Consider the following 15,844-nt stretch of genomic DNA (forward strand, 5'->3'; position numbering starts at 1 on the left):
TTTTGGTCTTGCAAAAAAAGGTTATGATTATTTTTGGGAAACAAACAAAAAAAAAAGTTACTAGAAGTGGAAGTTATTAGAAATTATCAAATTCAAGTTGTTATTTTTAATAAATCTTTGCTTTTGTGAGGGTAAAATTAAAAAAATTAAAAATGATACTAAATTTTAACACCAAACCTCCTCCTCACACATTATATATAAAAAGATGCAGAAGTTTTTTTTTTTAATAAGTAAAAAGGATCGAATTCAAAACTTCTCATTTACACACTATCGCTCCCCCCTCGATGGGGGATTGGAAAGATGTTGAAGTTAAGAACCAATAAAATGAGGCGATTAAACTGACTCTTATTTCCTCTGTAATACTTAAGAGTACTTATGAAGGGGTTGGTTTCTTCAGACACCAAAGGTTTATGCTATGTTTCTCCGACCAATGACCAATGCCCAATAACCACAACGGTGACGAGAGAAATAGAACGCGAGCAAATAAAATCCATGAAGAATGCATCAGCGATTCTAAAAATCATACGTGAGCTACAGGCTCAGCCAAGCCAGCCTAAACTTTAAATGAAATCGTTTGACATTTTCAAGAGTGATGTTGATAATTATTCACGTAAAATAACAAGCATGAAACTAAACTATACAAGTAAAATGCCTCAAAGAAATTTTCAATGTATAAACATTCCAGTATTAATTTTATCAAACTTGATCATAGCTCCGTTCAAGCTCGATGGACCTTTATGCCCAAGCTCGTTCCAATTCTAATTTTATAAGTTACAGCTCCTGCAAAAGTCAATTTGTTCAGAAGCTTTTACATATATGGCTATGTAAATTTTTCTTGCTCACGCCTGCAATCCGTCTGTGTACTGTATGCCAGTGGAAGGCAACCATGAATCTCCCAAAATAAATTTAGCCACGGTAAATTTGTTAGCCACGGATGGGTCTTGAATCTCATGGAATCCAGGCCAATTGACTCTATTATCCAAGCGAGCTCCTGGTCCAAAGTTCATATACTCCCCATAATATAGAGTACCAAGTGCAAAACTCCCGTTCCACGGTAGCCATCCCTTGGGATGAATTGCACTGCTAATGTACGATTGCAGGATAACCGTTCTGGAGTACAATTTCCAGGGCCTTCCGAGATATGTCTCTATATTGGCCGCTGTAACATCTGGCTCGGCCGATATGTGCGAGAATTGGATGGAGAAGCCTGAACCATCACCAGGCTCCTTCCGGCCTTGAGCTGTGATGGCGTTCTTTTGCTGTGGGAGGCCTTTTCGGGCACGGATTTGGCAGCTTTGGAAGACAGCGGTGGAACGACCGAAGATGAAATCCACGGTGCCAGTGATCAGGCAACTTTTGTAGAATTGGCGCAGGTTGTGGGCATAAAGGGTGTCTTGATATCCCCTGAATGCACATCTGTAAATGGCTGATAAGTCAGAATCGGATAGAAATGCGATTGCTTGGGCCTTTTGAGGTCCTGCGGTGTTTTGGAACGTAATATCTCGAGCGATGAATCCTCGGCCTTTTACACCTACCACATGTGACATGAGGGAGTATCAAAACAATCAGCAAATTTGTGTCAGTAATTTTGAGTGAAGTCCAACAATTACTTTAGCACTTTTGTTTTCTCGGAATGAAAGGATTCTTACGGAAGGTGCCAGACTTGTAAGATTTAAAGCCATCGGCTGCGTTTCGATTGCCAGTTATTACTGTAGCATCTATGCCATCTCCAATCAACGCCACATTCCATTTCTTCTTGTCGATTTCCACGTACTCTTGATATACGCCTCGCTTAATGTATATTACAAACCGCCTGGAAGAACGTTTAGGGACGAGGTTAATTGCATCACTAATTTTAGTGAAATTCCCAGTGCCATCGGCTGCCACGACCACATCAGCTGAACCCTTGTCAAGGGGTTGGAGCAAGAGTTTCTTTTCTTCGTGTTTAAGCCAAGAGGGAAAAGTTTGTTCATGGTTGGTGGGGTTTCTGCCGCCACGCATGGAATCAGGTGGTAAATGTACGGTGTCACGAATGCCAGTGACTAAGGAGGTCACTTGGCTGAGTCTCTCTTCCACCAGGCTTTTGATCGTCCCGCTGGTGCCATCAAAACCTTCTAAGCAGGTGTCTTGATTCACCAGCACACCGTTCAACCACGTCCTGAAATCAAAACCTAAATCACCTGTACCGTAACGAGTACCTGCCATAATTTTAAACATTTCAGATTTGTAGAATTAGACTGGAAAAAAAAAAGACAAACATGATTTGTTGGTTATGGCTATATGTAACCTTTTTTTTTCTTTTTTGGGCAAATTGGCGATGAATAACTAGCCATAATAGACTTCACCAGAGATTTTCTAGTGGCCTTGCCATAACTAGTTCATACATGCGTGTCTTGATAGTAGTAAATAGATGGATTTGGCATACAATTTACAATGACTAACGGATCAATTAAGTTGTGCAACGTAAAGAATCGTTGTTATTTTAATCAGAAAGTGTTTGGCACATTGAATATTAATAAGAGGTTTACCGTCATCAGGTTTCAGAGAAGCTGAGAGCGTCCAATCTAACAATTCAGCCGATAAATCAAGCAGTTCAAGGCAATCAGAAATGGCATTAGACAAATGGAAATCGTTGGAGACATGGCTGAACTGGGAAACAGTGGAGGTAACATTCTGGATTGCGTTGATTGCAGTCTCGAGCGAGCTTGAAAACTCCGAAACTGGCACCATCAAGTAGTCGGGCTGAAACAAATCCGAGCTGCCACAGCTTAACAAGTGAGACCATGGACACAAAAGTATCATCAAAAGCCAGAAGAAAAATTCAACACAAGAAGCCATTACTGTCATTCTTAGTTCTTTCCCCTGACCCTGAGAACGAGAAGAAATCGAGCGTGATGGCTCTGCTTATAGTGCAAAGAAACAAAGTTTGGGTGTCATCAGCCCGTTGCATTAGTTTGTGATAAAAAAACGTGTGGAGTTGCGATTACAAAGTTTAAGCAAGACGTAGGCGTACGTGTTTGGACAGAAGCTTGAAAATACTTGCATTATGCGTATTGTTGAATATTTATCAATCCATAAATGTGCAAGTTTTTAGAATCCAAGGCCTGCTGATCAAACAATATTGTCTGTAGCTTATTTTCGTAATCATTAGTCTAGGTTGTCATTTGAGGGAGTGGGAACCAGAGACTCCTCTCTATTTCCTGTAACACACTTCTGCACAAGTCTGGTATTCTATTAATTGATGAAAAGAATTTTTGCTTTTTTTGGCGGTAAGAGTTGGTGCCGTTCTGCGCTTTTTTAAAGAAATATAAGAGTTACTCGACAACAATCTTTCAACTACAATCAATTTTGGCGTTAGCATTGATCTTCGCAGAACGCCAAAATTTGAAGGTTCAGAGCTCTCACTTTGCCAAATGCTAATCTCAATTCAGAGCTCTCGCAGAACGCCAACCGCACAGACTCAACAACTGAGCACCCACCAATACGTCGTCCAAAGTGACTCATTCAAGTTCAATGATCCACTGGCTATTATCACTGCCCCGACGCATCTTCAAGTAGCATTTCTTTTTAATAGACATTCTACTTTCAATAAATTATGTTTCAATACATAAATGTCCAGCAAGTAGCAACAACCCAACAACAAATCTTTGTGCTCTGTTTCCCGATTTAATGCTGCACGTTTGAGCAAGCAATTCACAAGATAAGCATCTATTTTTTGTTCCATGGTTTTTAAGCCAAGACACTACGACCCGGAAAGCCAAAAAATGTAGTAGTGGTAGCACTAAAATTCAAGGTCTAACGAGAGAAAAGAAAAAAGAGAGAAGAAACCCACCCCCCCCCCCCAACCCCACAAAAAAAAAAAGGAACAAGTGCTCAAAGTCTAAAGCAAATTAAACTCAACCAAACAACAAAAGACAGAAAAGAGGGGGGGAAATGTCGGATAAGTGCACAAGGTTGTTAAATTGGCATGTTGCTTAATCGATAGGATGCTACGGAGGAGCCAGAAGCTTTCAAACATGCTGGACTCAACTGGGCTTAATTAGTACCTGTCCCCTTTAAATGAAATGCATATCAGCATCACAGCCAGCAACTTGCCTTTTATATATATATTTTTTGCCATTAATTATAAGTCAAAAAAATGTTCAATTAATTCGAGAAGCCAAAAACCTTTACAGATACGTGTGTGGAAAATTTTTCAATTTAAACAGCCAGGCCAGCCGTGTACTTCACTCCAGTCATGGGCAGCCATGAGTTTCCCACAATGAATTGAGCCACGGTGAAGTTGTTTGCCACAGCCGAGTCATTAATTGCGTGGAAACCTGGCCACTTGACTCTACTCCCCAATCCAGCCCCCGGTCCAGTGTTCATATACTCCCCGTAATATAAAGTATCAAGTGCAAAATTCCCATTCCACTCCAGCCATCCTTGAGGCTTAATTGCGTTGCTAATAAATGACTGCATTATCACCGTTCTTGAATACAATTTCCATGGCCTTCCAAGAAAGGTCTCGGTCGAGTTCAGGGAAGCCAGAACATCAGGCTCCGCGGATATGTTTGAGAATTGGATGGAAAAGCCTGATGGCTCAGTAATTACCTTGCGGCCTTGTGCTGTTATGGTGTTTTTCTGATTTGGTAGGCCTTTCCGGGCATTGAGCGTGCACCTTTGGAAGACGACGCTGCCATCACCAAATATGAAATCGACTGTGCCCGTCACTACACATTCTCCGTAGAATTGGCGCATCGAGTGGGCGTAAAGGGTGTCCTGAAAACCCCTTATGGCACATCTATAGACGACTGATAAATCAGAATCTGATCGGAATGCGACTGCTTGGTGCTTTTGGGGTCCTGCAGTGTTCTCGAATGTCATGTCCCGTGCTATGAACCCTTGTCCCTTGACGCCTGCACATGCCAATTGGCCAAGCCAGCAAAATTTAGCGTTTCATTTGATAGGCTAATGACGCCCTTATCGTAGCAATAAATCAATTAATTCCCTCGAGTCCCTCCCAGCTTCTTCTGGATAATTTACGAAACATAAAAAAAAATGCCAATGCAGAAGCAGGCAAGAAGGTATGGGTCAGGTGGGATGTTCTTTTTGGTTCTGTAAATTGTCAAGTCATGAAGATAAAAGTATGGCCCTACACTATGGACCATGGGACGATTAAATTTTTGGTGCATTCACACGTTGACATAGTTAGTTAATTCCCTCACCAGCTACATGGTAACATGCTACTACAACGTAAGAAGCAATCAAGACTTGTATTTCCTTTGCAATCTTCACCACAAAAGGAAGGAACAAATAGAAGCCTTATACTTAGCTTTGAAGGAATTCCCCTTTCTTACTTAATGAAATCTCCACTACTAAAAGCTACTACAACTTAAGAAGTGACATATGAGTCATAATATTCAAGTCTCACCTCTATTCAGTCATGCACATGTTAGCCCGCAGTCTTAAAAAGTAACGGGACCCTCCCAAATATTTCAGTGACAATTAAAGAAAAATTCCCCCTTTTTTTGACCTGGAGTACTATTTTGATACTACTAGTATATATAGACACAAAATCTCATGATATGCTTAAAAAGTGGTCATCGGTGAGTTTGTCCGTTCACTGCCACTAAACGTAATTTGGAGCACCATATATAATGCATGATTGGGTTATTGAAAGTACATGAAAGAAAACTGGGTAGTACTACTAGAGATCTTACCAAAGGTGGCAGACCTATACGTGGTCCATCCATCGATAAAGCTTCGATTGCCGGATATAACGGTAACATCCATGCCATCTCCGATCAGCATTATATTCGGTTTCTTCTTGCTGATCTCAATATACTCTTTGTAGACACCCTTTTTGATGTATATCACGAACCTTTTTGCACTTTGTTCAGGGGCTGCGCTGATCGCATCATTGACGCTAGTGAATTTCCCTGTGCCATCTTGAGCCACTACTACATCGGCTTGGACCCCATTAGCCTGAAGGAGTTTTCTGTCCTTGGATTTAAGCCAAGACGGAAATTCAAATTCTTTGCGGCTGGTCAGCTTTCGGCCGCCTGTACGTCCACCACCGCCACCGCCACTGCCGCCATTGGACTTGGAATCAGGTATTGGATGCACCATGCCGAGAACGTCGGTGACTAATGAGGTTATTTGGTTGAGGCTCCCCGCCACCAAGCTTTTGACAATGCCGTTGGTGCCCTCGAAACCTTCCATGCATGTGTCTTGGTTCACTAGCGCAGCGCTCAACCATGTCCTCAAATCAGAACTCAACCTAACTGTATTTGTATTATTCTTGCCTGTGATAATATTAAAAAAACTAAGTTTTTCTTCAATTGGAAAAAAGATATACCAGAACTACTAAATATAGGTAATCATTGAAGTAGCAGAGTTATATTAGTGTTTTTTATTTAAATCATTTTTTACGATGAAGAGTTCCTATAACCATTTCTACCTCGCATATATCAAATTGCTACATCGTTACAGTAATTTTTCTAAAAAAAATCCAAAAAAATACGATCCAAACGTAAAAATGGCATACTCAATTAATGGTTGTCACTGCAGATATTTATGGCTAGGAGTACTTGTAACACTTTTTGGTAAATAATGGCTAGGACCAACTAGCCGAAGCGGAGATTTCTAGTAATATGTCCTGGTTGGCCACAGCCAAAAGCAAAGTTTGGCACTGTGCGGCTGTATGCTTTCAATAGTCACATTTCTAAAGCAAGAAATTTCATGTGTTTAGAAAAGCGGGAAAGGAAAACAGAGAGAATAGATAGACTACGTACCTGAAGGTTTCTGACCAGCGGAGAGAGTCCAGTCTAACTCATCAGCCGAAAGATCAAGCAAATCAAGGCAGTCTGAAATGGCATTAGACAACCTGAAATCTCCCAAGAAACTAGTGAATCTGGAGACAATGGAGGTCACCTGCCGGACAATGCCTATGGTAGACTTCAATGAGCCCACAAACTCTGAAGTTGGCACCATCAAGCACTCCGACTGAATCAAAGGATTGTAATTCACACAGCTTACTAAATGAGGAGACCACAATCCCAAAATCACCAAAAAAGTGAACAAAATCTGGCAACGCGAAAAAGAAGCCATTTGCATTTCCCTTCTTGCAATAATAAGAAGTGCTTGTTATGGTTTATAATGCAATGAAATTACACTATGTACGGTGTCATGCAAATTAATATGGTAACGAGGCCCTCCCTTTCTTCTTTTTTTTTTTTTTTTTTTGTTTGGGGGGGGGTGGGGTGGGGTGGGTTTGGGAATGGGGGACCTCTAACTATAAGGATGACAAACAGTTGGGAGGAGTGCCGGAAGGAAGATTTGGAGGAATGAATGAGGCAATGCTCCCAAAAAAGTGTGATTGGGAGGGGTATTAAATAGGAGGGGTTAAGGAGGATGAGGACAATTGTGGATCATGCAAAGGGCTGTTATAGTGAGAGTTAGGAGTCAGGTGAGAACATTTATGAAGGGGTACTAGTTTCGAGTGTTGAGTAGTTAGTGTAGAAGCGAGCTACATACAAATGTAAAGGTGACTTGGTCATCATACTAGGAGTGACGGTGGGGGTGGTGGTGGACCGGTGGGGGTGAGGGCTGTGGTGTCGGCGGTCATGAGGGTTCACTAGTCGTACGTAAGAAGGGTTCGTGGGATTTAGAGATCATGGTTTTGGGTCCTATGGGATTTCCTGGTTCTATTTGTAGCAAGGGAAAACGCGGGGAAGGCACCTTTGTAATGCGTGCCAGCCGAGATGAATTCTTCCTGTCAGTCATTTGCTCTTCAGTATTCTTTTCTTACTTTTCTTTCTTTTTCTCCTTGTCTATGGTGTCCCGGCATCTCCAACAATGATTTCTGTGCACCTTTTCTTTTTGGCCCAAAAAGAAGAAAAGGGAATTCCGAAAGTTTATTTCAGTTCACGAATGAATAGGATTGTGTAGAGCATGTTCAGTTCATTTTCTGTGCTAGCTGCCAACTTGAAAGATGAATCAATGATTCGTCATGCCAATCAAGAATTTGCTGAAATGCGAAGAACCCATGACAGTTCTTACTCTTAGTAGCTTAAAAGTTCATTGTGCCGCTCCAATTACGTCCCCTTTGGATGGAAATTTTTGTAAAGATTTAATACAGTAGCTCTCTCTCTTTTTGAGATAAAATGTACCATATGAGATTAATAATAATTTTGCTACAAAATAATTTGCTGTAGGAGCAATCATCTCCAGTGAGAGAGAGACAGGACGTGATGACCGTAAAACACCTTATTACACGTTTCGAATCCAATTTCTAGTTGACCATAATAAAGGGCCACATGGGCTGGAAATTATTCTTTGTCCCTTCTCTTTTTTCATTTACTGTAATCATCATGTTCTTCCACTCGAAGCAGCTAAATTTCCACCAATTCCCATGAACAGACAAAGACACACCACATGAGATTCGTTCTGTACTTGTTATATGCATCACTCACTACAATAATGTCATCATGATATTAATCTCACCCAAATGCAAAATCTCGGTTTCCGGTAGGACGTCTTCCATCACCGAGTTATTGAGAAACCAATTTGGGTTTTAGCTCCTGACAACACGTTTATGTGTTTCCTAACTTTCCTGTTTCGAAAGCAGGACAACAGTCAACGTGCTCGGGTACTTGTAGATTTCTATTATTTATGAGCTTGGTATAGTACTTGGATTTTCTTTGAATTTTTACTGTTGATGAAAGTGATATTTCTTCTCTTTTAGGTAGACGATCTTTTTTACTTGCATACAAGGCTGACGCGGAAAGAAGCTACTAGCGCCGTTAGCAAAAGACACGATCCGTGCCAAAAAATATCGCCAACCATTTCATAATGATCGACAATATTGACTTCTTCCACCCTGCACCTTTAATGAGCTTTTCATGCACCAGTAGTTGATATTCAACACATATGCGGAAATGAAATGACAGAGGGAGAATTTTGGTTTCTTTCTTTCTTTGGTTTCTTTCTTTGTTAAAATTATCAATAAAGAACAAAGCACCAATGTAGCTAAATCTTCTAAACATTTCTGTAGAAGGGTTTCCAATACTCTGGATAAAAGGAGTGGATAATTTTGATTTTGCATTTTCAAATAAAATACGATGTTATTGCGGAAACATAAATTATTTGTATCTATCATCACTCTCCTATTTTTTCTTATCCAAACCTATTTTTTCTTATCCAAACCTATCAGTCAGGATTTAAACCTTGATCTGCTGGACTAGGGTTCTAGTTCCTGGTTACCAGTCCCTGTAACTAGTGATTGAATGTACAACTCAACAATCAGGTATTTCCATATGATTTCTGTAAGCACAATGTCCTGAATATGCAACTTAGATAGAATCAATTTTACTCGCCGAAAAACAAATCAGGTTCCTTCAAAGAATCCGTGATCCTGAATTATAGAACCATTTTTAACATTAACATATGTCCCCATTTATTTGTTCTGTTTGAGTCAAGAGAATTAGCTAGTGGTATTGCGAGAACTTAGGTGGAATCCTAGGGTACAGGAGAGAACTTAGTGGAATCCTAGGGTACAGGAGAGAACTTAACTAAGGTAAACGGGTGAAGGTTAGTGTATGTCAATCCCGAATTAATTTGGAAAAGACGTTATCAAATGGAATTTTCCCACTTTATAAACACTGGAAAGCATGAAGGTACCAAATTGAGGTCCTTATTGCTTACTGGCGATAAAACATTTTCTGGGTACTATTTTAGAGAATCTATGTGATGTTCTTTTGAGCCCATAGCTTGGTAATTCAGCAGGTAACTAACTGGAGCGCGAAAGCAACAAGAGAAGTGGTTTTGAGCACTAAAAGTGCTTCTAAAGTGTTTGCTAATTAATTTGTTGTAATTTAAAGAGTTTCATTTTTGGTAATTTAAAAACACTTGTGTCAGGAGTGGTTCTTTATAAGTTACCGCAACCTTAGATGGGGCTTAAGTGTGATCACATGCGATCAACATTGCACTTTTAAGCACCAATTGAAGGATTGGATTTCTTTCAACTTATAGAATTATAAAATGAATATGGATTTTCTGAAGAGTGTGAATGGTTAAATAACGAAAGAGGGTTGAATTAGGTGATAAGATAGAAGGAATTACAAGTAGAAGGTCATTTTTTTTAATGTTTTGAAGTAATAGCATTATGTGCAGTCTACATAAAACGTTAAATTTCTTCCAATATTCTTGTTCTTTTTAGAGTATTTAGTAATTCTTAAAGATAATTCTACAATTGCAAAAATGATAAACATAAAATACGCAAGAATGTGTCAAAGAGATCAGACATTTGAGAGGCAAAATGACTGAATGTAGTGATAGAATCTTGGCCCCATAAAATTATAACTTGCTGTATTTTTCCTAATTGATAGGAATTTTTTAGCCAACGACAAAGATTGACTTCTTCCTCCTTGGAGTACGTAATAGGCAATGCCTTTGGAAAAGCAATGACAGAGACGGGTAGGAAATTTTGGTTTCTTTGTTTGTTGAAATAGCATTAGCTAATGCTATTACTAATAGTAATAGTTTTATCCTTAGATCTTTGATAGATGGAATTGTTATGGTACGGAGAGAGGCTATGATAAAAGGTGAAGATTAATGTATCTCATATATAAATTGGTTTGGAGCAAACAGAGTCAAATTGAAATTTCCCATTTTATAAACATTGGAAAGCCAATGTTTTAAATCCAAACCGGATGAACTTTTGGTTGGTGGATCTCCAATTCAACCGTCTGGGTCAACTTTTCTAATTTATTCTAAGTTTTAAAAAATTAGGATAATGCTGAACTTTAAAAGAAAACAATGAATGAAAACCGGTTCGATGTATTGGTTTTCACCAATTTTGGCCTATTTTGCTGATTCTTGATCAGCTCGAGACTAATTTATTCTAACATTCCATATTTAATAGAGAATTGAACTGATGTTATGACTGATGATCGAACCAACGATCCAATCAGGTTTTCAAACACACTGTCAAAAGCATGAATGTACCATAGTTGAAGTTAGGGATGCAAACAAGTCGAGCCGAGCTTCCAACTAATTTTATGAAACTTGAACTCGAGCTTAAAAAATAAAAAAATAATTATTATTTTATTTTAAAAATGAATAAAATAATAATTTTTTTAACAAATAATAAAATATTATGAATATATATGTAATTTTATTATTAAAATAAAAAATATATATATAATCGACCTCGCGAGCCACTAGTAAGCCAACGAACTTAATGTTTTAAAACTCGAGCTTGACTTGATTGACCGAACTCGAGTCGAGCTCGTATTCGAGCCGCTCGCATGTAGAGCCCTAGTTGAAGTCCTTGCTTAGTTACCGGTGATAAAACATTCTTTTTGAGCACTATTTTATGACCCCCATAGCCTGATAATTAAGTAGGCAACTTAGTTAAGGGTTAAAGCAACATGAAATGTTACATCAAATACTTATTTAAGCGTAAACACATGCAATCACACCGCAATTTTACATTGCAATTGAATGGAGAAAACTGATAAGGATCGGATATCTTCCAACTGAAAACTATGCGCAACTATAGAATGGATATGGATCTCCTAAAGTGTAGGAATTGTCAAATAACTATTGTTTTATTATGTTTGGACTTAGAGCACTATGTACAGGCTACATAAACACTTCGAAGTTCCTCAATGCGTTTCAGCATGTAGCGCATTGTATATAGTACTAATTGAACTCTAGCTATTGTGATCCAATAATTAGGAAAGGAATATGGTAACCACTATATAATTGCATATACATATATATATAGCAAACCTAGCTACGTAGATAGACAGCTTAAGCGTCCCTTTCAAATTGCTAAAGTTTTAATAATTATTGAAAGCTTAAAAGGGGATAGCTTTACAGAAGAGGTCCCATCAAAAACGCGTTTACCAGCTTTGGTTCCAATGCCTCGATTGTTTGGGATGATAAGGCGACGCGTTTAAGGTCCTAATCTGGTTGCCCCTTCTTTTCTTCCTTTTCTTATAACTAGCGAATCCATTTTCTTTCTTTCGCAGCTAGCAATCAATTGCCAATCAGCATGCATGCAAAGCTAGAAGAATCGTAGCGTATATATTCATTCATTCATTCACATGTACTGTCCCCCACCAAATTAAAGGCCCCAGCTTCACCAAAACAATCCTAATTGCCCAAGATTTCAGTTGTCTTTACGTTTTAAGTAAAACATTAAATTTTGTGAAATTGCTTGACCGAGTAAGCTTTTTCTAAAAAAGGGCTTAGGCTTTATAAAGTGGAGCAACAGGAAATTCATGCGGAGCAGGTCCCCCAGTTCGGGAATGGATGTTGCCATGTATGTAGTTTGTTATTTTGGCAAAAATTGTTTGGAGATTGAGTGATGGAAGCTAAAGTCTTCTGAATTATATGACCAATAACCAGATACAAAGACGCATTTCGGTGGAAATATGTCGTCACATAGGTCTTTCAGATTTAGAAGACTTTCTCCTCCTATTTGAGGCAAGTGCTGCACAAAAAACACTTCCCTTGAGGGAACGTAACATGCTTTTCCCATCTTCATTTCAATTTGGATTATCTTCATTCCAATTTTAACATAACTCGTGAAACTAAATTAGTTGGTTGTTGACCAATATGATACAATTAATTAATGGATTCTATGTTCCAGTTGTATTATCCATTCCTGCTTCTTGAAACGATTCGTTTGACTCGGTCACGTTCTGATAAGAACAAATTATTAAAAACCTTTAAGTGTGTGCGTGTGTATAGATAGGGCTACAAGAAGAGAGGAAATGGGGCAGGGACGGTTGCAGGTGCAACCGTCTCTGAGCGGTTAATGGCCATGATTTGGTCTCAAAAATTTGTGCGGCTGAGATTACAAATTGTAACTCGATTTCCACGCCATGTGTGGGCCCCACAAAAATTTGCTCTAAAGTTACGCGATGTGCAAAGAAAGTTACACGATATATAAAGAAAGTTACGCGCAGTTGATAATGACCAAAACTGCTCGGGACGGTTGCACGTGCCCCGAGTCCAAGAAGAGACATGCATATGCTATTGCAACGCATAATGACAATTGATGTACCTTTTGAAAAGGACGAAATACAAGTAAAACTACCTGGAAAAAGAATTTTTGATTGGAAACTTTTTGATACGCAGTACTCAGTAAATCAGTCATGTAAGGATAGGCCGGAGAGAGCTCGGAGCATTGTGCAACTATACAATTTGATTGTAGGTAGGTAAATTAAGCAAAAGATAGTGCGCCACTTTGTTACAATTTGGATTCACGAGCAGTAGTAACTGATCATATCCTCCAATCTGTGACTTCTTGAATGACTTTTGATGCATCTCCTTCAAAAGATGTCCGGCATTGGAAGCCAGCCAGATCGTCTCTCTCAATTAATGCTAGAAATTCCACTTATTTAGACTCGGATTGGATGAGTGTTTTCCACTCCCGTTTGCTTAACCGCCAGAGTCGAATCAGGAACCTCACGATCATCATTTATTTGACTAATGCCTTCGGGTATCTTGTTGAAGTATTTCACAATGCAGGCAGCACCCGAAGAGAACAAGGATGTGATGAAACGCAATGGATTTCACCTCAAACAACTAAAAGTCCTGTTTGGCAAGTGAATTTTTTGGATATTTATCTAAAATTTTACTATAACTTACTGTAAAAATTGTAGAACAAATTTTTTAAGTTTGTAAATTTTTAGATATCTTGAAATGTATAGTTTAAAAAATTTTCTAAGGTTACTGTAGCTAAAACTATTAAAATACTTATAGTGAATAAACTTGACAAAAAACTTACTTACCAAACAAGTCCAAAGTCCTTGCACCATCGTAGGCCGCAGAGCCTTACCTGTTTTAAAAAGTTTTTGGGAGAATAGCCCATCTATGCTAAGGAGAGTCTGATCACTTAGGCCCGTGTATAAGATTGTCCTTGTGACACTAAAAGGCCTGCAAATTTGACTAAACTGGCTGAGAGTATTCTATTCCTATTTCCTTTGATCCTTACTCCCTCTCAAAAAAAAAAAAAAAATCTCTTTTGAACTTAACAAAAAAAAGAATATTTTCTCAAGTATTCTAAATGTATTTTCTAAGAAAATAGTATGCAAAAAGGTTATGGAATCCTACACTCTTAAAATTTCAAAATCCATCATCTTCCCACAATAGGATTTAATTAGATATCTAGAACTGACATAAATAAAAATCGTACAAGTAAAATTACCTATATAAAAAGCATCGCATGAAAAAATGAATGACATTTCTATTTTATGTATGAGAGTGGCTTAAATGGTACTTAGTGACTGATTCATTAGGCACCATATTATTAAAAGTTTTTTGTTTGTTAATTCTATTTCCTTAGAGACTAGAGCACTAAATCCGTGTCTGCACGCGCGCAGAAAGGTGTTTGTACACAATAAAAATTTAACACCTATTACCCATACCTAAATCGAAGGTAACTTCAAAGTTGATTGCTAAAGTTACTAGCTTTTTACAGTAATCATTGCCTTGTTTTAAGCATTACCAGCATATTGTACTCAGTAGTGATATTTTTCACGCCTCTTACTTCTCGTTATTTTCCCAATTTAGTAGTAGTAAACCCTAATAAATTGGCGCCCGCCTCTCTATGCCTAAGTTAGATAATCCTTTTGATTAGTTGGACACTCAGCTTCTTTGGTACAAAACGACAAAGTAGAGGTAGGCAAAAATGGACAAGAGAAGGCGTATTTATTACATGTGTATTACCTAACACACTATAAGGCGTATTTATTAATAGCAACACTTGATCGCCAAATGAAACATAAAAGGTATAGCCCATCATCTCTACTCAATGATTTGTTATTGGCGTCAGGAGACAAGTATTGCACATGGAATGTTTAAGATTTTAGCATGTATGTGTGTTTGGATTGAGATGATTTGAAATAAAATAATTTGTTTCATAAATTTTAATTATTTTTTTATTTTTTTAATTATTTTTTTATCTCACATACATCACATCAGAAAAAGTGTTACAGTAATTATCTCAAATAAATCATCCAAATAAACTCCTATCCAAACAAATTATTCAACATTTGACTGTGATCAATCATCAATGGACTTGCCCTAGACTTTCAATAGTGTAGTTCACCTAGTTGTTTGTTAACTCCTTTTTTTTAAAAAAAAAAAAATCTTGGGTATAAAGGGAGGCTCCAAGTTTTAGAAGTGGGACAAGGAAAGTTTTAGAATAAAACAAGAAACTGCGTGACTATCTGACTAATATCCTTATCAATTAAAGTAGGATTTGAGACTAATACGATTAAGAATTTGATATAATTGTACCACTGTGATACATTTCACGTAATTTTGTGTATATTTATATTTCTTTATTATACATATAAATTTTATTCTTGTATATCATTTCAATAAATTAATAATATATATATTTTTTTTAAATGTAACAATTGTATCAATTTTGCAGCATCCCCAACCAAGCTGCCTTCCGACCCGTTGAAGTGGGGTGTTACTGTACGTGTTAGCATCTGCCCATCCCTACCATTGCTACCGGTGCCAATTATTTAATGGATGATGCAGTACAATTAACTAGAATTTGATGTGGACCCAAAAAGTCTGAGAAAGAGCCTAAAGGCCAACCACTTTTACGTGAATATCCACGTGGGCCTGTCGAGTTCCAGTCGTTCAACGTGATTGAAATCCCAAAGGGCTGAATCATTGGATTTGGTCCAACAGTCAGAGGTAAGGTTCTAAAAACTCTCCTCTTGCACTGGATCACGGGTGGCCTTGTTTGGAAGTCAAGTTTTTTGTCCAGTTTATCTGCTATAAATTTTTTAATAATTTTAACTACAATAATCTCAAAAAAGATTTT

At 38.1% G+C, this 15,844-nt stretch overlaps 2 protein-coding genes and 1 long non-coding RNA gene across 3 annotated transcripts; 1 reads left to right on the forward strand and 2 right to left on the reverse strand.

The window, feature by feature from the left end:
- Positions 1–595: 595 nt before the first annotated feature.
- Positions 596–2,963, reverse strand: LOC113691443 (probable pectinesterase/pectinesterase inhibitor 32). The gene is made up of 3 exons (XM_072052906.1): positions 2,529–2,963; positions 1,650–2,198; positions 596–1,531 (listed from the first exon to the last, which is right to left on the reverse strand). Exons 1-3 carry the CDS (start codon positions 2,845–2,847, stop codon positions 840–842), a joined length of 1,560 nt encoding a protein of 519 aa, XP_071909007.1. The 5' UTR covers positions 2,848–2,963; the 3' UTR covers positions 596–839.
- A 1,091-nt stretch (positions 2,964–4,054) lies between these two features.
- LOC113693670 (pectinesterase/pectinesterase inhibitor PPE8B-like) lies at positions 4,055–7,098 on the reverse strand. The gene is made up of 3 exons (XM_027212264.2): positions 6,777–7,098; positions 5,703–6,287; positions 4,055–4,898 (listed from the first exon to the last, which is right to left on the reverse strand). Exons 1-3 carry the CDS (start codon positions 7,096–7,098, stop codon positions 4,201–4,203), a joined length of 1,605 nt encoding a protein of 534 aa, XP_027068065.2. The 3' UTR covers positions 4,055–4,200.
- LOC140008472 (uncharacterized) lies at positions 5,489–7,177 on the forward strand. The gene is made up of 2 exons (XR_011815835.1): positions 5,489–5,764; positions 5,883–7,177. It is a non-coding gene; the product is annotated as an uncharacterized lncRNA (long non-coding RNA).
- Positions 7,178–15,844: the final 8,667 nt, after the last annotated feature.

The sequence above is a fragment of the Coffea arabica genome, chromosome 6c, assembly GCF_036785885.1.
Source record: "Coffea arabica cultivar ET-39 chromosome 6c, Coffea Arabica ET-39 HiFi, whole genome shotgun sequence".
Lineage (NCBI taxonomy): Eukaryota > Viridiplantae > Streptophyta > Magnoliopsida > Gentianales > Rubiaceae > Coffea > Coffea arabica.